Source organism: Prinia subflava, chromosome 9, assembly GCF_021018805.1.
Source record: "Prinia subflava isolate CZ2003 ecotype Zambia chromosome 9, Cam_Psub_1.2, whole genome shotgun sequence".
NCBI classification, from domain to species: Eukaryota; Metazoa; Chordata; class Aves; order Passeriformes; family Cisticolidae; genus Prinia; species Prinia subflava.
The window spans coordinates 22476711-22502673 of record NC_086255.1 but is presented as its reverse complement, the minus strand read 5'-3'; the positions used below and the strand labels follow the sequence as shown (position 1 = coordinate 22502673).

The 25963-nt window shown below is 36.8% G+C and overlaps 1 protein-coding gene across 11 annotated transcripts in view; it reads left to right on the top strand.

The window, feature by feature from the left end:
* Positions 1-25963, top strand: part of KCNMA1 (potassium calcium-activated channel subfamily M alpha 1) — a 423839-nt gene that overhangs the window by 174376 nt on the left and 223500 nt on the right. For all 11 annotated transcript variants that reach the window (XM_063405917.1, XM_063405920.1, XM_063405918.1 and 8 more), the window contains one exon: positions 17894-17955. In XM_063405917.1, coding sequence (XP_063261987.1) covers positions 17894-17955 — 62 coding nt within the window. The remainder of the gene's footprint in view (positions 1-17893; positions 17956-25963) is intronic.

Below are 25963 nucleotides of genomic sequence, written 5' to 3'. Positions count from 1 at the left end.
TGAGAAGACAATGTATTTCTAGATGGATAATACTTTAGCAGTAATAATCAGTTTTACCTTGAAACAAAGTAGAGACTGTAGAAGAATAATGAGACTGATGGAAACAGATGACAGGCAGGTTATTTTTGTGATGTCTGACAGGTTGGTACAATTAAAGTTGTATTTGATACTATTTTATTTCACACAAAGCAATAAATAATTTTCTTATGCATCAAGTATCATTTATCTATTAGAATACAAAAATTTCTGAAATAAAAAGAAAATTGCATATGTATTTTTGAAGTGGCTGAAATAACACTTTGATTTTCTTTTTATTCCAGGTAATACAGAAAGATACATACAGGTTTACATAACTTTGGTTGTGCCAAATGTAGGTTTTAAAAGAAAAAATTACTGGATGGAACAGTTTATCAAGTTGATGAATTGAAAGGGACAATACTTTCCTGCTGTCAAATTTACCTTTAACTGAGGTTTAAAAAAGCTTCCAGAACTGAATGATGCCAATAAGCTATCTTTATTCCTAAATGGAAAAAAATAGCATACAAATGGAAATATTTTTCATTCATTTTTCAAGTGTTACAAATGTTAAATGTAATTTTTTGATCTCTAGGTATACCAGTTAAGCCCAGTGAACCAGAACTTAATCTGTTAAGCTTTCTGAGCAAGTGTCTTATTTTGACACTGATTTCCATCATATTTAGCATTCAAATTTAAAACATTTTCTGTATCTGTTTGATTTTTATTAGTCATATTATTCAGTTTTACAGGCCTTGCCAAATTATAAATTCAAGAAATCGCACAAAACTCAATAAACCCATACAATAATCAGTGAAAACATAATATAATATGTTATATGCAATATAATTTAGCTGAAAAAAAGAAGCAATGTGATTAAGAAGTTTAATTTTGATTGATTGGTTACAAGTGGCAAGTTGCTCCTGTATGGTGAAAAAAACTCAAACATGTGGATGTATTATAAACTACAGTCCATGAAATTGCAAGTAAAGGAGCTCTTAAATTCATGGCTTATGCAACTTTATTGCAGTGACGTTAAAAGCTGACTAATGCATATTAGCTGTGATACTGTTGATCATTAAGTTGTCATCCTGTTGAAAAATAGGATAATGAAGATGGCTGTGTCAGTTGTTGGTTCAAATTGAATTTGATTTGGTGCAGGAAAAAAGATAATCCAGGTTCTCTTAACTTCATGACTTGAAGTAGGACTTGAAGTGAATTTTAGTCACACATACAATGAGCAGAATTCAAAAGAAGTATGAAGCTAATATTTTTAAAAAGTGTTCATATGTTTCAAAACAGGTTCAGTTTTCACACAATCAAGCTTAATTGTAGTCATTCAATGTGAAGTTCAAACATAGGTCTCAGATTAAAAACATCTTCATTCACAAGGGCTAGCAGAGAAATGCCTGGCTCTTTAAACAACTTGCCAGAACAATATTTGAAGTACACTATTCATGCAAAACTTGCATGGCCTACTTTTCAGCTGTGTCAGTCTGCATGATGGGGAAGAAATAGTGTGAAGAAAATGTGCATGCTATAAACAGATACGTTTAAGATGGGGGATTTTAGAGTTAAACAGCAGTTAATGTATATGCTGGGTGTATTCTTTTCCTTCTTGTTTAGGTCTGTCTGTGCTTTGTTTCCTGCCTTGTCCCAGGCACAGCTTCCACAGAGCCCCCACCCTCACTGGTGGGCTCAGCCTCAGCAACTGCAGTGCTGAGCACAGGGAAACTTCTCACAGAATTCACCCCTGGAACCCCCCTGCCACAACCTGGTCATGCAAATCCGAGATCCTAAACTGCCATGGACAGTCTGAGCTTGGAAATACACAAAATCCCCTTAATTCTTGTGGTTTCCACTGCCACATCAGAGTGTTCTTGAAAGGAACATTACAGAGCATCCTTTGAGTTCTGCATCACAGTGAAGCAGCTTCTGAAGCTTGAGTTGAAGGCAGGAGCTTTTGTCCATTAAAATGTTTTCTATTGTAAAAAAGATGAAAGTATGGGCTTTTCATCAGTCTGCTAGAGACAGTATTTTGTGCATGTGAACAAATATCGAATAAACAAAACTAAGATTGTGAAATCCTCATACTTTCAGTCTGTGTCAATGTGAGCAAATGCTATTCATGTACTGAGAGCACTCTGACATCAGAGTTATGACAGTTTCTCTCTTTTCCTGTGGAAAAGGGATAGCAATGTACTTGTGTAATATACATTTTTCATTTTAGTTTGTGTGTGCACTAAGAGACTACAGAGTGACCATTCTTTTGGCCACAGAGTTTAGAAGCTTCTGGACAAAATGAGAACTATTTGATCACTGATTCATTGCTGTTAAATGCTTGATTTTAAAAAGTGTTGAGATAATAACTTCGTCAGTCATTTTTTGGTGTCAAGATTATTGAAGTGGAAGATGAATAATGTAAAAATCTTGTTCCATTTTTAAAAAGCCTAAATTGAATTTGTTACTAGCCATAAAAGTCTGGCCTTGTAGCACTAGAGAGCGAATTTTATTGTTCAAGTTTGCCTTTCTATTACTGCAAGAGCACTAGCTGTAGCAGATTATTTTAGGGTACTTTGTTGAGACAATTGTAATTGCTCATACATATTTTAAAATACAACTTATACTTCCTGGATAAAATTATTCATAATATTTTCAAGAAAGAAGTTAATACCAAATCCAGATATAATAAAAGAACATCAGTTCTATGTAAAATTTACTGGAGGACACATAAATTAGCTATGAATAATTTGGTTCACCTTTAATTTTTTTGGTCATTGAAGGAAAATTGTTAAGCAAGTACTCTATTTAAAATGTGAGTATTGGATTTTATTGCAATTTGTTGCATACTACAAAAAATCCTTTGCTGTAAGTTATGCAGTATAATGAAATTGAGAAATCTAGATTAGAATGATAGAATCTTGAGTTGGCCTGGACCCACAAGGATCATTGAGTCCGACTCCTGGCCCTGCACAGGATGCCCCAAGAGTCACACCATGTCCCTGAGGGCAGTGTCCAAGACCTGCTTGAACTTTCTCAGGTTGGTGCTGTGCCCACTGCCCTGGGGAGCTGTTCCAGTGCCCAAACAACCTCCGGGTGAAGAATCTTTTTCTAAAATCCAAACTAAGCCTCCCCTGCCTCAGCTTCAGGCCATTCCCTTGGGTCCTGTCACTGTCACCACAGAGCAGAGATCAGTGCCTGCCCTCCTCTTCCCTCCTGAGGAAGTTGTACCTGCAGTGAGGTCTCCTCTCAGTCTCCTCTTGTCCAGACTGAATAGACCAAGGGACCTGAGCTGCTCCTCATTTGGCTTCGTCTCAAGCTCTTCACCATCCTCGTGGCCTCCTTTGGACTCTAACAGCTCAATGTCTTTTCTGTGTTTTGGTGCCCAAACCTGCCCCCAGCACTGGAGGTGAGGCTGCCCCGGAGCAGAGCAGGACAGTCCCCTCCCTTGCCTGGCTGTGATGCTGTCCCTGATGCCCCCAGGGCAGGATTGGCCCTCCTGGCTGCCAGGGCACTGCTGGCTCACATTCAACTGGCCACTGACCAGGACCCCCAGGTCCTTTTCCATGGCTCTGCTCTCCAGCCATTCCCCAGTCTATCTGTACACCCAGAGGCTGACAGAAATCCAGGGTGTTCAGTAGTTAACTGGATACAGATAGAGAAAATGGAGTAAATTGTACTCACACTTCTCCAGAAAAAAGCATGCGCTCCACTCGTGTGGCATGTACTCCCACTTCTCCATAAAAAGATGTACTCATTGCCCCCAAAGAAGAATCCAAAACGTCCCCAAACCAATGAAAACTATTTCAAGTTAGGATGATAATTGCTATTTAGAGTTACTATGGTTAAAACCCCCTGGTTTTATACCTTTGGTTGCAGTGCTTTGATCTTGCCTCTTGGACAGGTTTAGCTAACTGAGTCCATTTAAGCTTTTTTCCCAGTAAAACTTTTTTTAACTACCATGATCTTAATACAAATGGGAAATAATGAACTTCTATAATCATAGAATCACAGAATGGCTTCAGTATGCTGGATCCTTTGAAGATCATCTAGTTCCATCCCTGCTCCCATGGTCAGGGACAGCTTTCATCAGACCAGGTTTTTGAAGAGACTTCCATTCAAACCTTGAATGCTTCCAGAGACAGGGCACCCACAACTTCTCTGTGCAACCTTTCCTTTGTCTCATCACCATCAAAGTAGAGAAATTTTTCCTTGTACCTAATCCAAACCAGCCCTCTTTCAGTTTAAAGCCATTACCCATTGTCCTATCACAACAGGCCCCATTTCTTGCCCTTTCCCCCTCCCCACACCCCCTTATTCTTTTTCTTTCTTTCTTTCAGAAACTGTTGGATTATCAGAAAAAAAGGGTTATTTAGTGGTGAATGTGTTATACTAGTCTATGAATTACTTAGTTTGTCACCTTTTAAACTGTAAACTCAGAGGTTTTTTTTGCTGGAACAATTTGATTTACTTAATTAATCTTTTTCATTGGAAGAAATATATAATAACACTGTGAAGTAGCCATAAAATTCAAACCTGGTAACCAGCTAAATAATATAGTTTTCATGAATCTGCTTAGAATGGACAGCTGCTTATCAAAGCTTTACACTGAAGGCATTAGACTCTTCAATTTGTTGCATAATAGATGGATCTGGGCTTAAGCTGACTGTCTTTTCATGTGTAATGGATCACTGTTGGATTTTTGGCAGTTTTGTTCCAATTTGCTTTGTTAAAATGAAGTCCTGCATAATTTGCTAGCCTCAGCACAACGTCAGTGCTTATATTTTCTTTGGCAAACATTAATAGGACTCATTTCCAAAAACAGTTAAATGAACAGAGCTGGCAACTAAAAAAAAAAAAAAAAAAGACAGAAAAGCAAATCAAACTGTTAGATAGTCCGATGTAAGAAAAACTCTAAAGACTTAAAAAGTAAGAAACTGGAATCTCAAACCATATTTCTTTGAAACAACCATTCTAACTTAAAAGGAGACAGGAGCAGACTCTATGACTTAATTTGGTTGTGGGAGATATGGCTTGTTCCCCTTTCCAAGGATGCTCAATTATTTGCACAAAATAGAACATCTCAAGTGAGAGGAGTTAGGGCCGTAACAGTGAAGGTTCTCATGTTCAAAGCTGAGATTTAACAGCAGAATCTGATTTTAAACAGATAAAAGTTTTAAAAAAAGTCATGTCTCTACAGACCATTGGCTGTTCTGAAAAGGATGGAATTCTTATGTTTTATGAAACTGTTAGCTGTGTAAGTTTCCACTGATGTATTGTTTAATTAATTGACTTTTTTCTTAAAATCCTGTGGTAACAAACATAAACACAGCTGTTTTGTCTGAAAATTTCCACAAGAACAAGTTGATTTAGCTGTCATATACAAGCATATGTATTAAGACATTCTTCATTTCTTTGTTCTGGAAAATTATGTAAAGTGGTCAGAGTTAACAAAATGCAAACAGGTGCTCTATTTATTCAGTATGGGGGTCATTTGCTTCTAATTCATTCAAGAACTGGTATAAAAATAAGACAGTTGTGTTTGGTGACTGTGCAGCTTATACCTCCTCTGTCTGTGGCAGTGTGTGTGTGTGCAAACTCTGTTCTAACAGTGTCTCTGCTCATCCACAGCAGCCTTTCCTCATGCCCGTGTTTTATGTCGTGGAGTAGCCCTGCAGCATGGCCTTGTCACTAGTGACATCCTACTCTAGTTCTTATAGTCAGGAGACACCTGCAGCTTTAACCTCTGGTCTTTAAGCATGTATGGATGTGTGCTTAGTCCTCCTGGTGTCTACTATACCTGTAACCATGATAAGAAACCAAACTATGGATTGAAAAACTGCTTCAGCAGGTTATCTCCAAGGAATGCATCAGTGCTGCTGGCATCATGTTGATGAATCAGTACTTGGCCTTCCTTTCTGAGTCAACAGTCTGCCTTGGCACACTTCCACATTGGTCTTTGTCAGAAGATTGATCAGAGAGGCATTCTGAGGTTTTAGGCAATCAGCAAAAGGAATTTTAACTTAGTGTTTGAAAATATGACTTCTGAAAGCTCTGTTTTCCAGCTCTGCCTGAGTGTCAGAAAGGAAGCATGTCAGCCAAGCTGTTGAGAAAACAAATTATTTGTTAGTATTGGGACTTGATGGTGTTCGTTGTTGTGCTGTGTCATCACTGCAGAATAAATGTTTCTCATTTGAAGATTTGGTATAAACACTTTTCAAGTGTTATTGCCATTTTTTAAGTGTCATTGGACTACTTTTAATAATTTTCTTGTTTTTTCACATGTTTTGGTCCTGCACATGGGGCGGTAAGTGCAGTGAACAGGTTCAGAGGAGGGGGGAAGGTCATTGGCAAAACCCAGAGGTAGATGAGATTTTGGTTTGATAGAAAACCAAAATTGACCACTCGCTCACCCTGATGGTCTTTCTCTTTTATCTGCCAACTTTTCCTTTACTAGACGAGAACAGTGTCTTTAGGGGAGGCTGAGCATTAGGGAAGTGAGCTTGTTGGTTGTAGCACAGTGAAGTCTGTGCCTACAGCTGGGAGAGAGAAACTTCTTGTCCGAAGCTTAAGACTTAAACTCTTGTTACAGATAAAGATGTGTTAGAAAGGTAATTTCATTGACATCTGGTATTCAAACCTTCTGTTTGAGAATAGATTCTAGAAAGGTAACCTATTTTAAAATAAAATGTTTATTGAATAAAGCAACATAGGACTGAATCTCCTATGGATGCTTAAACCCAACCTTCAAACCCATTATGTACTTTCAAATTCTGCCCGTTCTGTAATACTGTAGAAATGTGAACTAAAACTGCATATTAACATAAACACATGGAGTCGTGGTAATACCTCTTATAAACATCTTTCACCATGACAGGTATGTAATTACCTGGTAGGTTTTCCAGTTTTGTTTTTTTGGTGGTTTTCAGAACTGCCATAGAAAGAGACTACAGGCTGAAGCAAGCATGCAGGAAAGGGGAAAAAATATGTACTAATTGGTATTTATGGGATGGAATATATGCTGAAGTTGGATGTTCCTTGTTCTCCACCCTCTTTAATGCCTGTGAGTAAGACCACACTATAATGAAACTCAGTGGTCTTCCATTCTTAGACCTTTATAAGCATCCTATAAAGCAGATGGGAAGGCAGGCACTTTCCTAGGTCTCTGCCCTCAAGATGGTGTCTGTATGAAAATTAAGGAGATGATGAGAATGAATGATGAAAAAAATAATAGGCTGGCAAATCCAGATAAAGATGCAAAGACTTCAGACCCAGAGGAAAGGAAAATTTTGAGAAGATTGTTTGGGTTTTTTTTATGTTGTGGGTTTTTTTTTTATTATTTTTTTTTTAATTAAACTCTTCATGTCATATAAAAAGAATAACAAAAGCTATGACAGCAGAGTATGAAAGTTAAAGACCTGATAGTGTTGTCACTAGGAAGAGAAAAGGTCTGCTGAGGTAACAGTTGGCTATATAGGCTATATTTAGTGATCACTGCTGTATTTTTTTAGAAGTAAGGGTACTATACAAGGCTGTTGGAGTTATATTTGAAGTTGTTCTGCAAGCCTTTGGCCAGGCAATTACATTATTTTATCTCCAAAGCACATAGAAAAAGGCTCACAATAAAGCTTTCAGTTTTAGAATTATAAGTACATAGCAAAGCAGGAAAGCTCCTCTGCAGAGAGCAGGTTGGCTGAATAAATCAGTCTTTGCAACCTAACAAAGAAACTGGTCTTTCCATCCTACCACTGAGAAAAAAGATTCACTGCAAGAAAAGGTTTGTTGGTAAAAATAGCTTTCACATTTACTTGCTGCATCATTTGTTTTTTTTGATCTTTAGTGATAGTTACAAAAGACTGATTTAATTTCGTACCTTATGTGAATTTCCTATCATTTGGTACATAATGGTGAATCATAATTCCAGATAAACAATATTCATAGCCTGCCATCACCTTCACAGTTACAGTGTGGAAGTCACCAGTGCCTGTAACTGATGGCATCAAAGGCTTCCTTGCCTTTCTCTGAAATATCAAAGTCTGCATATTGGTGCAGTCTTGCACCAAACTGTGAATCAGAATTTAACCTATAGTAGCATATAATTATACTTATGCAGATTTTACCTAAGATAAGAGGAAAAAAAATTTTTTCAAGTTGCAAAACCCAACTGTATGAACATTTGTTCCATGTACTTCCAAAGCCCATTGACAATGGCTGTCGTACTGGGGGTGAATGCTTACCCATAAACTAAGATCACCACGACTCTGAACAGTCTACTTTAGGTTTAACTGCTCCAATAAAATTGTTAAATTTTATTTTCTAATTATGCAGAGAACTCACATCTCGTGATCAATGACTGTGTCAAATAATTAATTGGCAGGCTTTTCAGTTCAAATTAATCTAAAAACCAAAAGAGCTCATATTGTCTATATTTTTGTTGCTACGGGAAATTGAGAGGTCTGATAAGAATTGTGTTTTGACATAGCCTCTGTAAAACTATTCAGGTTAATGCCTTTGTTTAGAGCTATCAGATGTCCTAACACTGAATGACTAAAATGATTAAAATTTAGTGAGTGCTACAATTTACAATGCTCAGCCTTGCTATTGTTTTCTTTTGTGCAGTAATTAAAGGCAGTCTTTTGTATTCACAAATTCTCATGTATAGCTGGATGAATAAGTAAGTTTAGATTTATTGCTAGTGATAAAGAAGTCAATTTTTCCATCTTCAAAGCAGATTGGCCTCAAAGAGAGATTTTCCTGTGGCCATCAGTCAAAGCTATCAATTTTGGCAAAATGACTGGAGGACAAACAATGGCAGAGAAAAAGGAGGAGAAAGATGCTTTAAAAAGGTGACTTTCAAAAATACTGTGCTCTTTAGCTCTGTCGCCAAGTTCCTACGTAAAGTATTTTCTTTGTTCATTTTGCCCGTTGACAGTTCTATGTTTGATATCTCTGTTAATTGTTACAGAAAGCTTTTCATGTAGTTGACATTAAACTCTGCTAAATCACTGAGCAGACAACATGCAAATTCTCACGTGAATGTCCAAAGGTTTAGTGGTCCAATTAAAAGCATCATGTTGATGGTTACCTGTCTTTAGAAGTCCATGAAACGGTTACAGAGTTTTCTAGACTTACAGTACAAGTTGACCAATGTATTTACACATATCAGAAATTGCTATACTCTCTATGTTTGGTCTGGAAATAGGAGTGCTAAGTTATATTTATTATATTATATTACAAATGATTTAAGAAAAAAGAAAAATTAGGTAATGGTGCATGGAAGATGAGAGCTATAATGTTAGTACTGTAGCAGCAAACTCTTCTTGCAGCCTGACACATGCCTTTAGCAGTGAGTCTTCCCTTCTATGTCTTGTTTTCATAATGTTTTAAGTACATTCTTTGACAAGCATTCAAATGCTGTGTCGTGTGCTGAATGATTTCAGCATTCTTGATTCAGTCTTTTTCTTGAATGAAATTTTACTGGACTTTACTCAAGCTAAGGACTTCGAAATTTTCAAGTATGTCCTCAGCTGTATCTACCTTTGCTATATGTGTGAGTTTTGTGACTAAGAACCTAAACAGTTCAAATGAGAGGTATTTGTTTCTGTGTTTGTGGAGTTCTGCTACTTGAAAATTTAGGAATAGCAAGAAACCTGAGTAACAGAAATTCTGAAACTTTGCCAGTTTATTCCATTATAAAACCCTAGCAAGAGGGAGCAACCTCTTTCTTGAATTCTTCTTTGAACATTTATTGGTATGACTGTCTGTTGTGTAGGTTACATGTCAGACTAATGTCAAAATAACTGAGGAATGTGAGGATTCCTTTTGTCTGCCATACAATCTAGTATTAATTTGAACGTATAAGGTAAATAATTTTATTAAATGTAATCCATAAAGTGATTCATTCACAAGAAATATACTTCCTTTTAGTAATTTCTTATGACATGGCAGTAAAGCCTGAGCTCCCTTTAACAGTACTGTTAATGTGTATAATATTGTACAAAAGCACTGTGAATTGGAAGAAGAGGCATAAATTCTCAGAGGGTCCAAATTTTCGACTGCGTTTTTTTCTTGAGAACATGAGTGGTTTCCTTACCTCACACCCTTTACTTAAGAAATATCTTTCTGATTTTAGCATTTTAAACATGCAGCATTTTTTTTACCCTACTGTAATATTATTTTCTGGTATTTTTACCACTGTTCTTTGTTTTCTGTCTTTCTTTGACAGTTTCTTGGATGTTCTCCTATTTTGTTGTCAGTTACCAAACTGTGAATGGTAACTGATGAGGAGCACAGTATATTGAAGTAAGGACAAGAACTGTGAGATTGCATTTTGTGCTTTTGTTTGGTTTTGTGTTTATTTTTTTTAGTAATATTTTTTTAACAGATACTAATTAAGAAATAAACAATTGTTTAATCTAAAAGGACAACATTTTCCAGTCTTTTTTTTAATAGTTTATTGGTTTTTCAGTTCTGTATTGTGGTATTCCAGATATAGGGGTGGGTTGGCAAATGACTACATTACATTTTATTGGTAAATATATTTATTTGATTTCAGCTGATTAATTTTCCAGATGTTGCACCATCATGCCGTTAGATTATTTTATAAATTAATTATAAAGAATTTGATTGTGATTTTGGGATAATATCTTGTCTTTTATTCTTTCCAGAAATTAGTGCACTTTTGTGTTTTCTGAGATGTTCCATGCACAGGTGGAGATTTTTTTTTTTGTGTAGGCACTATACCAAAAAGTGCAGGAGTGTCTGCTTGCTTCATCTCACCTTGGTCACTCTGTTCAGCCAGAGGTCAGCCCAAGTGTTGTTAGAACAAAATGTTCCAGCTGAAGCTACCTGGTTCCAGTTCTTCATGTGGACATAAACTCTCTTTAGTCACAACTGAAGTGTAGTAACACAGAAACATAAAAAGTGAATGACCACATGCTGCCTTTCAGGGTCTGACACAGTACCAGAGGCTTTTTTGGGCTGATCCATGGGCACGGGGCTGTGAATGATCAGCCACAAGGACGAGCAGTGCTCGGGTGCTGTGCAGTGTGTGACAGGGGGACCCTGCCCCATCCTGTCTTCAGCCTTTTTGTGCAGTTCTGCAGCTGAGCCGGTTGGTTTTCATTTCTGCAGGATGTGATGGACAGCTCATCACTGGTTTCTCTAAATCAACATTCCAGTAGGCTTATCAGCAGCCCTCAGCTGCAGTGGGACAGTGAGGGGCTTGGCGAGGAGAGGGCTGACATCCGCGGGAGTTGGTGGGTGACGGTCACCAACAGAGCACTTCTGCTCAGCCACTCACACATCCCCTGGAAATCTGTGAGAGTTATTCTCCTAACAGTGCACAAATAATGAATTGGACCTGAATTGGGTGACTCCTGGGTAATCAGGAGGAAGAAGAACCTTTTAGACTGGAGAGCAGAAAAGCCCCCCCAAATGTGCATTCACAGACATCTAATGCCATCCACTTAGCTGTAGAAAATGGCACATTTTGATAGAAAGTACTGCTATTTTTTTGACTGGTGATATTGAATTGGAAAAGTTGCATGTGTTTTAATTGGTCATATTGCCAGGCACTCTCCCAGCAAACCTAATTAACTTCAAGCTACAGAGCACCGTTAACAGATGGGAGTTTTTGTCTTGTATTTTTTCACTAATTAGAAAATCTCAGTCTTTTCACATTTTTGGATTAAACAGAAATTTTCATTTTATTGTCAATATGTCAGTAGAAAGTTGAGGGAAAAAAACCCAATCTGTATAAAGAAAGCAAAATAAAGCTGAAATATTAACATATATTGAAACATGTACAGAGCAGATCACAGAAAAATATACTTCCTTAAAAAATATTTCAAAAGAGATTGGAAATATGTGTGGAAAAGTACATAAGGGTGCTCTCTTTGTTGGTTTACTTTCTGGTTTGATTTTTCATATTTCTGAGTCTGATGTCTACTCTAATAATTCCTTAATTTTGATTTCACAGCATTCCTTATAATAAACAGTCTGCTCAAATGAAAGGTGGTCTGTTCAAGTCTATGTAAGGAAGCTGAATCTTTTGTTGGAGAGAATAAAACATCCTGGCAGGCAGAGTGAATTTGCTAATTCTCCTTGGTGTAGTTTCATTCAGAGATATTCCATGTTCTATTCCCAGTGACCTATTACATCAGTTACTTACTACAGTCATGAGTAGTTAGGCAAGCTCACCATGATTCAGGCCTTTACCATGGCTTTGTACCTTGCAGAGATAGCCAAATTACTGCCCTGATGCATAAATTCAGTATTTGGGAACTAAATATGCGGCTGATTTTTTTTTCTCTGTAACTCTTTGTCTGCTGTATATGTTTTCTCTCCCAGAAATGTTGTTTCTGTATTTCTTATCAATGTTAATTCAAGTCTGTAAAAAGAGATGCATTACATATGAACTCTGTTTTTAAAGGTATATTTACCATCAGTACAGAATTTTAGTTTTAGTAATAAATTAAAACCTTATTGTACTGGATAGTAATTAGCAGTACCAAAAATATAGTTCCAAAAAAAAATGGCAAAGTTTATCTTAGAGTTATTGTCATCTTCCTACTTAAATAAAACCCTTTAATGCACAAAGCCCCTTTGCTGCCATAGGCAGTGCTGCCACTGTTGCCGTGTCCTGCTGGGGCTCTTGGTGACCCTGTGGCCTCAGGAGAGCTCTCAGCTGTGCCAGGTCCCACTGCAAACACCTCTAGTGGAGAGAGTGATTGCCCTGATGAGTTGGCCTGGAGTATTCCTGCCAAACAAAAGCAAGAGGGGGAATTGGGATCCTGAAAAGGTCAAGTAATATGCTTAAATCACGCACCACAAGAATGGTAGGACCAGGAACAACAACCAAGTCCTCTGATTACTCATGGTCCTCAATCAGAGCTCACACTGGCCTGCTGCGCTGCCTTTTGGTTTTAAGATTAAACTCTTGCTGACAGAAGTTCACTGAGAATTTGCTGCCCATTGGTTTATCAGATAGTCATTTCTCACTCCCCTTCACCTCCTCTTTTGGATAAACTCAGACTTTTCTTGGAAAATAAAAATCTGTATGAGCTTTGCAGAAGAGGAAAATTTATATAGCAAAAAATCTTGCAAAGCTGCCAGAGTTTACAGTACTGTTTTTATTGTGCACTGATGACTAAATTAGTTACCGTAAAATTTAATAGCTAATTAACTTTTTAGTGAACTCCTTTTTGTGTAATAATAGTAAACAACAACAAAAAAATCAGAAAATGTAACTGAAAAGAAATTACTTGCATGTAAATGTCATCGAGTCTGGGTTTCTGAGAAGTTTTTAATGTGGTTATAAAACTGGCAAAGTTCAGATTTGGTGCTTTAACTGCTTCAAGCTCAAAACTAAGAGTTAGTAAAGTCTCTTCAGAGTTGTGTGATCTTGAACCTTTTCTGACTTCCCTGAAAGATGGGGTTGCTCATCATCTGGCTTGAAGGTGCTTTAGTTCCTTCTAGAATTGGATGTTAAATCTTAGCTGACATTCAAAGATTGGAAAAAATAGAAATTAAGGTTATAATTTTTTGTTATTTTTCCTTCACCACCTTCCTTTTCTGCATGCTAAGTGGTAGGATCACTAAGTCACTGAGACAGATTTAATAGCTAGGACACTGCCCAGCAGACAGAGCCCTCAAGATTCATCGCTGTTAGCGTGTACTCTGTCATCCAGAGCAGGTCCTGGTTCTAGAATTTGCACTTTGCCTGTATTTGCATGAGAATCATGGCATACATCACTGCTGCCTGGTCACAGTATTATGTCCTGTCAAGTACGACTCTTATACAGGAAATGTATTAACAGCAAAATCTGTTTCCCTGAATTTTTGAATAAAAGGTAAATGACAAATTTTCCCAGTTTCTTTGAGCTTTTCATTTAGCATTGCTGGTGGGAGCAAGATGGAATCTTGTTTAGTCTTTTCATTCTTTTGTCACTGCATCTTTCTCCTCCTATTCGCTTCAGCCACATTTGCTTGCGTTTCCTGGTTTATTCTTGCAAGTGGCTCACAACTGGTGCATGCTTAGACAGTTTTGTTTAAAGAGAAGAACAGCATGAAATGCCATTGTTCTAGAACATATTAAGAGAGCATTTCATCAATAAGAAATATGATCTAGCACACTCAAGTGAGGTAGAATGGCATTTTAGGAGCCTCTTGGGAGTTCATGACCCCCTGGAGTAGATGGTGGATATTTTGTACTTTTGCCTTGGGCATTTTAGTGAGTTATGTATTGGCCCAGGAGGGCACAGTTAAAGAGAAGGCAGAAAGACTGTTGGCAGGGCGATGTGTTCAAGCCCAGAGAAAAGTCAGTGTACAGCTTCATCTGCAGCGTGGCCCTGGGTCCTGTTAATGGACCTGAGAGATCCTCTTGTGCTTTACTCCTGGTTATGAGGCAGGGTATAGTGGGAAAAAATGCCTCTAAACAGAAATTTACCACCAATTTCTATAAAAATCTGAATAAGTTTTATTTGACTGGACAATTACAAAGTTCTGAAGGCAATTTTGGTGGGTGAACTTACATGATTCTATAGTTTGACATCGAGCAGCTGCTTTAGTTCACTGGTTTATGTTCAAAGATAACGTGAATAAAAACATCTCAATGAAGTATCACAGTACAAAAGGGTAGAACACGGATTTTTTTTAGAGCAAGCATCTATGTTATTTTATAGTAAATAGCACTTAATTTGTATTTATATTAATCAAAGATATATTAATTGCTCAGTTGTTTGTGTCAGCTGCAGTGCATAGTTTCTTAACACTTATGACTTTGCCTATATGGAATGATTTCTGAATTTTGTTCTTTGCATATAAGGTGTCAGTTAGTGGGACGGCAATTTTAAATAAGATATTCTGGATCTTTTATGGTCAAGAAGGTCTTTTGTTAAATTGCAGTAATTGCACAGATGTGGGTACATCTCGTGGAGTCTGCAACTCAGTGCTGGGGATTGCCAAGTAATTTCTAACTTCTGAAATGTAATTTAAAACAGGTCTGTCCTTAGATTTTTAAGGCTTTCGTTCCTTACAAAGTTCTGGACAAGTAAATTCTGTGTGTCTAGCTAAAAGAACTTCAGTTGATGGCTAAAGGACATTTGGGGTTTATATTTAAAGTATTGGAGTTTTTATCCAAGTTAGATCAAAATATTAGGCTATTGGCATCTTAGTAGTGCCAATTTTTATGTAACAAAAGTTTAATGAGATTGAGATTAATTGAGGTTTTAGCTTTATTTCTGTAGGAAATAATTTGTTCTCCATAACTAATTATAAATATAAAATCTAATAGAATTTTATTTTAAATCATAGTAGATAAAAGTGAGTAGCTTATTAACAGAATTTACTGTGTGAATTCTGCAGAAATGAAAACTAAGTGAATTTAAAAAAATATTAATAACCAACAGCCTAGTATATTCTAAGCATTACAGTAGCCTTTGGGTTGAATAATTTAACCATAAAACAAGAGTTTCAAAGAAACATTTTTGAAGAACAGTACAGAACAGATTGTTGTCAGAAAAAATAAGAACTCTGATGCCCTGACGTGTTAGGGGTGACAGATTTCTCAAATTTTTTTTTTCTTTTCACTGCATACTTCCTATTTTAATATTTAATTTTGCAGGAAAATAAAAAGAGGCAATTATTCCTTCTTGATTTTCTGCTTTGCCTCTTGAGTTCTATGCTATTTTGTATCAGTCGTGTTTAGATAATTTAATCTTGTATAAGCAAGAATTTGCCTTTGAAACTTCAAAGAGTTCTGTGTGGACTTTCAGAGAATAATCAAGTGTTACAGGGTGTGAGAGACTGAAGTTGCTGCTCTAGAGTCCCTACCTGGCTCATCTTTATTTACTGTAGTCCTGCTGTCTAATGTGAGCAGCCTTTTCGTTTTCCCTTTTTTCTGCACTAATGCAGTTTGGAGTTGTAGGGGGAACAGTGCCACCCCTTGGATTATCCCTTTGTTACATAGGCTGGGCCCTGGAGGGTGAGTTTAACCGGGACAGTGTATCTCAGAGTTGGTGCTTCCCTGCAATATTATTATGTTGCTACACCCTGATCAAAACTCCCCTTTTTTTTCTTTCTCTCATTTTTCAATTTGTGTATTTATTATGGATGCCTAACTTTCAACACCAGTCCAAGTGCTTCTAGAGCATCTTGGAATCAGTCAAAACATTTTTCATTTTCTCTAGGGGCATTTTATCTGTAGTTTTGCTGATTCTAGCCTCCAAAAGGCATTCTACACTTTTTTTTTTTTTTTATATTTTTATTTTTTTATTTTTTATTTTTTTTTATTTGAAATCTGGGGCTGGATTTTCTCTGTTCCTTTTTTCAGTTAAAGATTTGGGCATATGCAGCAACTATTCCATCTATTTCCCTCTTTCCTTTAATCAGATTGGTGTTTATTTTTTATTTGTCAGTAAGTACTTAGTCAGTATAGCTGTTAGCACATGAGTTCACATTTCTCAGTCTTAAACAGTAAGCTGTTATAAATTAAAGGATTCTTTTCTTCTGTACAGAGAGGTTATAATAGATGTGTAGCAACTGCAATGTTTTGGCAAATGCATTGGAATACTAATCAGAGCAGACAATTTTCTTGCCATGGCCTAGTTCATGAAAAAGGCAGTAATTCACATACATATGTGCTTTTCCCTCCCTCACATACTAACTGCTGTGAATTTGGGGTATGGGTCTGTTTGTGACACCCCTCAAGCATAGTAAGGTCTCTAAAATAGGCATTATCTCCCCAGGCAATCTAGGGAAGACTGGAACAAACTCAGTAATTGCCATCCTGAATCTGAATAACCAGACTGAAATAACCAGTTTGAGAACCACTTTGTTTAGATGGGAATACAGCAAAAGACTTGCATCTGAGATTTTATCATATAGCCTACAAGAGTTTGGGATTTGTTAAAATCTTTTTTTTTTAAATTTTATTTTTTTATTTTATTATTTTATTTTAGTATAACTTTAACCTGATTGGTTCAGTGTTTATTTTCTCCACACACTTGATGGTTTCAAGTTCAGTTCAATTCCTCTGTCACTAAGCAAAGGAAAAATGTGCTTTCTTGCTAGCAGGAAAAAGAAATGGAGTTTCAGATTCACTTCTGATACCCTTTCTGTGATTCTTTGAGACATTATGAATCATGTTAGGTATGTGTTTCAAGGCAATAGAAGAGAAAATAAGCCTTGATTTAAAATCAGGTATATATATTACAGCAGGGTGAAGTAGTCTTGCATGCTTACATATCTCACTGTTTGGCGTAGCATGGGAATCTGGAGCTGGTTGCAAAGTACAGATATTTGCATTTTAGTGACAGTTACATGAACTGTCACAGAACAGTGAAAAGCCTTGAGAGTTTTGGAAGGTCTCACCCAGAATCTCTAACATTTAAGCAGCACAGTGATGGTTTAGAAGGGATTGGATATATCTGAGATGTAAGGCTGATACAGTGTTGTGCTGGTTTGCTCTACAAGACTCTTCTGGGTAGGAGAAAATGACTGAATGTTGTAACTTAAGACTTACTATGTGAAAAGGAAAATAGAGGTCCTTTAAGTTTTACGCAGCCCTTGTGTACTTTGTGAAACTTGAAGGAATGAGAAGAGTATTTATAGAGACACAAATGGATTACAAGTTTAGTTTTCCAAATTTCATTTTCAGCATTAAATGGCCATTCCAGCATTCTGCAAACAATTTTTCAATGCAAGACAGCATTCGGTGGTAATATATAATGTTTGAAGTTCAAGTAGGAGTAGTTTTCTAAAGAAAATTAGAGCTGAAATTGAACTAGCCTATGATTTATTTTTGTGGTCTTTTTTCTGTATGTAAAAGAATAAATGGTTAATGTTGTTAAATAATCACTTTTCTTTTCTTTTGTAGGTTGTCTTAGTCTTCGCTCTTAGTATTGGTGCTCTTGTAATATACTTCATAGATTCATCAAAGTGAGTATTTGAGTACATTTTCCTTTCTCTCCTTTCCTGCAGCAATTATACATCTCTAAATTTCTCCATTCATCTATTTCAAATCAGTGCTTGGTCTCATTGCCTGAGTGCAAAGAACTTTATAATAGCACAGGTTCTACAAAAATAATTCAAGAAGGGGAAAAAAATACTACATCAACTAAATTGAACACAATCACATTTGATCTGTAGAATGGAGAGGAAAACTACTTTTGTGTATTGAGATTATACATACTATTGCAAAATTAATGTTTTTATATTCATTACGCATGTGTAGAATCTTTCAAAATCAAGACTAGGATAAGAAATACAGGCTAAAAATATTTTTCAGAAAATTGCAGTTTGGAGGAGCAGAAAAGCATCTTGGGAGACTGACAAGAGCACTTCTGAAAACCTCTGCATGACTTAGACAGTACGGGCGTTGTATCTTGTTTCTCTGCATTTCCAGCTTCTGAGCATGATAGGTTTCTACCAAGATAAGGTGAACTACTACTAGGCTGCAAAGCACCTCGGTATTCTTTTAGATTTATACTGATGTTATCATGGAATGTTGTGGTTTTGGCCAGGCAACAGGAAGTTGTATCAGGCTATGTGGTGGTTTGATACAAACGAGGGTAACTCAGACTGTATTCTGATATTGTTCATGCTCCACCCTTGTGTTCACATCCAGCTGAACACTGTCATTATAACAGGCAGATTGGTAGCCTAACACAGAAGAAGTAAATAAAAAGGGACTTAAAAATAATCTTTCTTGAATACAATTCTTTTGGGACAGTGGTATTCTGAAGAATCAATAGCAATTTGAAGTTCTATGATGACATGCCTATTGTTTTTCTCTGAACTAGTTTCAGGCTTTCCATTACTGCAACAGTTAAGATTGCACGCCGAAGTCAGTCCATGTGAGCCTGGGTACTGTCTGTAGTAGTAGTAATGTTCTAAAACAGTCATTCTGTGACTCAGAAAATGAAACATGCCACTGTTGACATCTGGACATCCTGATATTTAGAAAGGTGGTGGAAGAGACAAACAAAAGGCATTCTTGGATAATGGATGCCAGCTCTGTATTGTACGAGTTTGAAGCCGTAACTGTGTCAAGTATAATGCAAATATAACTAAGGTAGAGGTTTTCTTTGTGAAGAGGAGCCAAGTGGTGGGAGAACTCAAGTTCTGCCTAGAGCACCCTTGAAGTGAGGACAATTGGTTTTCCTTCTTAACATTGCAATGAGTGTTTCTGTTAATTTTAGCTATTTTTCCTTAATACATCACCACTGAAGTAGCTAAGGTGATCCGTTTCTGAAGACCTTTGTAAAACTTTTTAAAGCACAATAGCAAAGCTTCTGGATGCCTGATATTTCCAGGTCGAAACTGTGGACTAGATTAAAACCTGCTTCTACTTATGTTTCAATTTCAGATCAACTAGAACTATGTGTTGGGGTAATTGTTTTTTGTGAAAGTAATGGAATATATATTGAATTTTAGGCACTTCATTCTTGAGTCTTTGATTGTTTTCCTCAAGGAGAGAAAAGCTGACAACATGGGATAGTCTCTGGGACACTTGAGCTTTCTCTGGGCCACCTAATCCATGTACTGCTACCAGCATATCGATTTCTTGATCAACAAGTGTTTTAACTCAGCATTCCTCTTGGTTTTCAGTCCATGTTTAACTTGTGTTGCAGTTTAAATTCAGAAACCTGAAGTTAGCATACTGCACTTGCACACTTTTTCCTCAATTTCTCCTCCTTTCTCCCCTCTTACCCTCTTTAGTTCTACGCACAGATCCTGGTATTTTCTGTGGTGGTTTTTTGGTGGGTTTTGTTTGGTTGTTGTGTTTCTGGTTTTTTTTGGTTTTTTTTTTTTTTTTTGGTAAATGCTTAGTAGATTATTTCATGTTAGAAACCCACCAGATATATCCCCAAAGGGGAAAATTCTACTTTATTTTCTGCTTTATTTTCTGCTTTATTTTATCCTGCTGACCTGACACTCATTTCAGCAACGCAGAATCAAATGCAGTGTTATGTCAGTCTATTTAAGATCCCCAAGTGCATGCTTAGAAAAAGTCATTACTTTGAGAATTTGATTAAACAGGAAATAATGAAGGTAGGGTGAGAGGAATGCTTGTGCTATCCTCAACAAAGCAGCTGGAACAACAGAGACTACAGCTTGCCAGGATCAGTGGAGAGAAATAAGTTCTGGTGCTCCCACTGGAGAGGTGGTGACATTCACCAGCGTGTGCTTTTCCTTTCCCATGCATTCCCAGCTGGTGTGTTCTTCCTGGGCCTTGGACTCTCACCTGCTACTGGCTCCTATGTGGAGGGTTAGAAAAATTGTGTCTGCAGTCCAAAGCTGAGGAGTGCTGGTGTGAGCAGTCATCTAATATATCTTGAGAGTGATCTATTCATCCAAGTTCCTTAATCTGTCTATAGATTTATAGATGTAAGGATGGTATGTCCACAGAGGAATCCTGTGTGACTTCATACCAAAGGGGCATCAAGAACGGTGGGATAAACAACACTCATTAGATACTGAAGGGAAGGATTAAAAGACCATAGGGTTTTTTCAAGCAAGCATGTGTCATAATTAATTGTAGTATGAAGGCTGAACTGAAGTATGAAGGTTGTCACAGCTGAGAAAGGAGGATGAACTAAGAGCATTTTTATGTTACCCAGTTCATCACTCTGACAGTCATTCAGCCAGATGAAATGGCACATCCAGAGCAATGCTCTTTGGAGAGATCTGAGCTCAGAGAATGATGCAGCTTCAGCATCCTCCATACCAGTCAGTCCTACCTCTCAGCAGAGCCAATTAAGTAGCTTTGTGTTGCTGGAAAATATTTTTGTACTGATTCTGTTTCTGGTACAAACTTGGAATTCTGCACCATACGTCATCACAAAAAAATGGACACAATCTCCTTTGTGGTTTTCACAAATATCTATTCTTAGTCAAATGTGACTTTCCTTACAGTTTTATAAGTTTCTAAAATTATCAGAAAATCCCCTACATACCCTCCACATCTCCATACACCTTTCATCAATGCTATGACAAGAGAGGGAGCACAAATAAATACTTTTAGCCACCACAAACTATTAATCAAATAATTTTGTAAGAAAGATGCATATCTAAATATCTTTAAATGTTAAGCCACCTTGTCATGGTTGCAACTTCATTGTTGACATTCTGACTACTTCATTATTCTTTAGTCCAACTTCTATTATATATATAAAGTATCCACAAATATATCTGACTGCATTAAAAGTTTACCCTTAAAGACACATTAATGCTGTTTTTGTGTTTCATTCTGTATGTGGATGACTATTTTAAAGGATTGTGATTCCCTCCAGGAAAGCAGTTTTCTTATGCTGCTTATGTCTCCTGTGGTACCATTGAGTTCGTGCATTGGGTCTTGTCTTTATTATTTAGTGTGAAGCCACTCTTTCTCACCTATGCTCACAGTAAGACTTTATGATTCCAACCTAGGTGATTTTGTCTACTTGTTTAGTAGCAATTTAGCTGGAAACATGTCAGAGATACTATACTAGAACTTGCTTAGCAAAACAATGAAAAGTCTGGTTTCTTGTTTTGGAGGATTGCTGGTTTCTTGCCATTGCATGAGAATAAATTAGGAAGGAAGGATGCATTGGAAATCTATATATTCTGTTTGAGAAGTTTCCTGTGTGACAGCACAAGGAGAAAAATGTCATTAGAAAGTTCTCTTGGAAAAGTTTTACTAGATTTTTTTTTTCCTAAAAACACACCTTTCTTTCAATTCCTTATGAATTCTCTTTTATTATGGGAACATTTGAGGATAAGTTGTTGATAGTGTACTGTGTTTGGCTTTCCTGCTTGTTTGCTACTGCTTCTGTGTTTTGTCTTCCAAAAGACGTTTGATTTTGCTCAGCAAGATGTTCTACAAAAATACTGCTAGCCTGGTGAGGATGATTTATTTAAATTTATTACAGACACAGTGTCACTGCCCAGGAGAATTCTCATCTTTTTCATTTGTGTTGGCCACGTTACCCCTTTTACAGACATGAGGATGTGAAGTTTATCTGAATAGTTCAGTAAGTCTATGTAAGCATAAACACTCAGGTGGTTTTAGATACCAATCTCATTTTCATTACAAATCATTAAGCTTTTTCATAGTAACTGGAATAATCTGCAGAACATTTTGATGACTCCTTAGTTTTATGGCCCTTCAAGGAAACAAGAATTTTAATTTCATTTGTAAATCAATAATGCTATATCTGAATAGTGAGTCTCATTGGCCTGATATATAAAAAAATGAAGATGAGTCTAACAGAATTTGAAATCAGTTGGTAGAAAAAGTTCAGTTTGAGCTTTGATTTTATTATAGTTTTCAGAGTAGAGTTTGGTTTTCTGAATGAATTATTTCTTTTCAATTTGCAAGACATATAAAAGATTGATTTTTTTTTTTTTTCCCTCAAGTAACCAGTTTTAGGGCTATGCTCTATCATTTTGCTGAGGATATCCTGGGCAGTTCATGGTCCGTTACTCTGAAGGATGTATTTACCAGTATTTTGAGTGTGCACAGATTTAACATAGCCTTTCAGTCTTCCTATTTGAGGAGTTAAGTAAGCAGGATTTAAATAGTGCTAAACTTTGTTTCAAGCCTTCCTGCTTATAGTGAAGTTTACTCATGCAAAAATATTTTAATGGTGTTTATAAAGTTTTGCTTTGTCTTAGTACACTCATTAACCCACACTGAGGGGCTACAGGAGCATTCCATCATACTAAGCACACAGAGGAGTTAATATAGGTTTGATTTTTATGATGCATGGCTAAGAGATGTAGAAGTTGACTTGAAATTCTGGGATCTGGTTTAAGGAAATTCTGTTAGATTATGCCTCCCATTGCTGAAATTGCTAAAATTACAATGTATCTTGGCAAGTAGATTAAAAAGTTATTATTCCCTGCATTCTTGGGAGGGAAGTCTCCCACAGTACCTTGCATCTGGTGGCATTTTAAAATTTTAATATTTTGCTTGTTTTAATTCTGTTAACACTGCATCAGTTTCTGGCTATTGCTGTGGACTGATAAATTTTGTACCGTGCTGAGGGAAATCCAGTTATATGTGTTCTCTCCAGCTCTTTTTTGCATAAAAAGGGAAAACTTTTAATTCTTAGTTCTATTAACTGCTTACTTGTCAAACAGAGTGATAGGTGTAATTTTCTAATTTAAAGAAAATTTAGCTTAAATATGTAACTGAATTTCTTGTATTTATTTTGAAATAACTTGGTTTTTAATATTATAACAGAATTGTAACTTTAGTTGTTCCTACTGCTGATTCGCAACGAATCACCAAATCTGTGTTTCATAAAGCCTCAGTCAATACTCTTCAGACTGATACATCATTAAATAAGATTTTTGGTCATAAGTATTTTAATTTCATCTTTCCTGTGCTTGTAGTCGGTACTACAAGCACAGGAAAGTGTACACCATTACTGCTTTAATTGAGAAGTGATTTCCTGAAGAAAGCCTTTTTTGTGGCAGTGAACTTTAATTTTCTTCATTGCTCTGCAAATTTCCCTGGGACAGTGTCCATGGCTAAGATTCATTGCTTTCATTAGCATGCTGGGGTTGAAGCCAGGTGGGTGTGCAGCTCTGTGCATGGCCTCTGCAGGCAGCTGAATACCACAATGATTGAAGGTCTTTGTTAGGCACAGATGGTGTTAATTATGAGTCAAATCCAGCAACAGCAGTGATATGATTATTATAAGGCAAAACCCAAAAGAAACAGGCCACAGTGGAGGGGAAAAAACCACCTGGTGATGATTGTCCATGTGTTACTATGCACTTGGCTCTCCAGGACAAAGGGATTAGGTATGATTATATGTCTACTAGTTTTTGTTGTTAAACATTGTCCCTTAACCACCAATCATTATAGATGATATCTTGAATTATTAAAAGATGTGCATGTAGTGAGGCATACTGCAAAATTAAAACATGATTTATGTACTATCCATCTTAGCTCAGTGTTCTGAGCATTCATTCTCTGACATGTTCAGAGAGCTTGAGTTTGGCAAATTATATACAGATAAAATTTGCAAAACACTACCTGAATAACTCCTCCAATCTATTTAGGAGATTATAATAATGAATGAATTCCTCTGTATGTGTTTATCACATTAATGCAATAACATTGGATTACACTGGTTTTCGCTAGTGGGTTAGGTAATATGGAAATGTTCTGAGTTCTCTAGACAAACCACTGTAATGAAGCTTCTGTTAATCAGTGCCAGTAGTTTGTATTTGCTAAATAACGAAAATGAATTGTTGCAAATGAATTAAACGAGAAACACTGTGAATGAGTTTCAGATAACATGGCAAATAAACGTAGATTTCCTTCCATAGTAATTGACAAATCAAGCTCTGGGGAAATTTTTGGGTACTGTTTTTTATCCCTTGGTGTTCTATAGAATTTTGTCGTAATTGTGATGCACAACCTTGATGATGAAATAAATTCCAATGGGATTACTTTTCTGAAGTGTTAGGCCTTGTAGAAGATCTCAGTAACTGTGATTTCTTCATGGCCTGTCACTGAGTATGACTGAACAGAGTTTAGCTCTGTTCTTAATACCTGAAGTAGGCTCCGTCAGGTATTTAGAGATGTTGAGAAGGTTCTTTGAGCCTTTCTCAGACAAAAGAGCCTTCCTCATATGACAGGACTCCAGTCCCTTAACACCTTTGTGCCTTTTACTGCTCTCACTTCCCTATATCTGCGTCTCCATGCTGGAGACACATTTCCTAAAGCTGCTGGAAAAGGCTTCCGACCTTCTTTACTGCAAGGGCCCATAGGTGGCTCATAGTGAACTTCTAGACTGGGGTCATTCTGCAAAGCTGCTTTCCAGCTGCAGCCAGTTGCATGCTATACTAAGGAATCACTGAAGTTCAAGTTTGTATAATCTTTTTACTCCAAAAATAAGTCAGTAATCCGAAATAGCAAAACTTTGTACATGCCGTCATATTTACTGACTTTAGTTGTATGAAAATGTTGCTAAATAGGCCTTTAAGTAAATATCTGTCACTTAAATTAATGTGTTTATACTGAACATAGCAGGCTTAAGAATTCAGTCATTAAATAGCTAAGTCCTCACTTTTGCATGAGACAATTCTTATATGGTTTAAATTCTTGTCATCTCCTAGACAAATGAGAGTACTGTATTTCAGGAATCAGATCCTTCGTTTTTTAGGGTTAGGTGGAATGTACTAATGTGGGGGTTTCTTAACATTTGGCCATTTGTTTTTCCTTCTCCAGTTCCAGTTAACTGACAGAAATTTGATTCCAGTATAGGCAAAAATCTGTATCACAGGCATATTGTTAAGACAGAACTTTTTTGGAGAGTAAGACCTGCTGCTTTCTCATGTTTCTCTCTTTGAAGGATGAATGGAGGAAATTAATTGGAAATGGAGGTTTCACTTAGGTGTTGTCTAACTTGAATAGCTTGTTAGCTATATTTACATTACAAGGCTTTTTCAAAGAAGCGGGACTTTTACACTAAAATATCACTCCCTGTGATGTAGGGAGGGCAGGCATGGCACTGTTCCAGTAGGTAAGTGGAATGGTACTCAAACATCATTCTCTATGGTGTTTGGAGAAATGAGAACATCTATATAATTTACGACTTTGTAGATTTAGTTTGGAACTTCAGGAAAGTTTGATAGCAGTGAGAGTGGTGAAATATTGGAAAAGAGAATCATAGCATGATGGTGGAATTTCCTGTATCACTGGTATTTGGTTTGTGTAAGTTATACTTGGTGATATTTCAGTTGGTAGGATGTTGTAATATCTGATTATTATGTCTTCTGCAACGTAGGGCTAACTGTGTGGCCTGGAAGGCTCAAAGGAAATTAAGACCACATTGTTGCTCTGAAGATCTAGGCCTGCAAGAGTGGTAATGGTGTTTATACAATTACAGGACTATTTTTTTGCCTAAAAATGCCACTGATAAAAAATGAGCATTTAACACCTTCG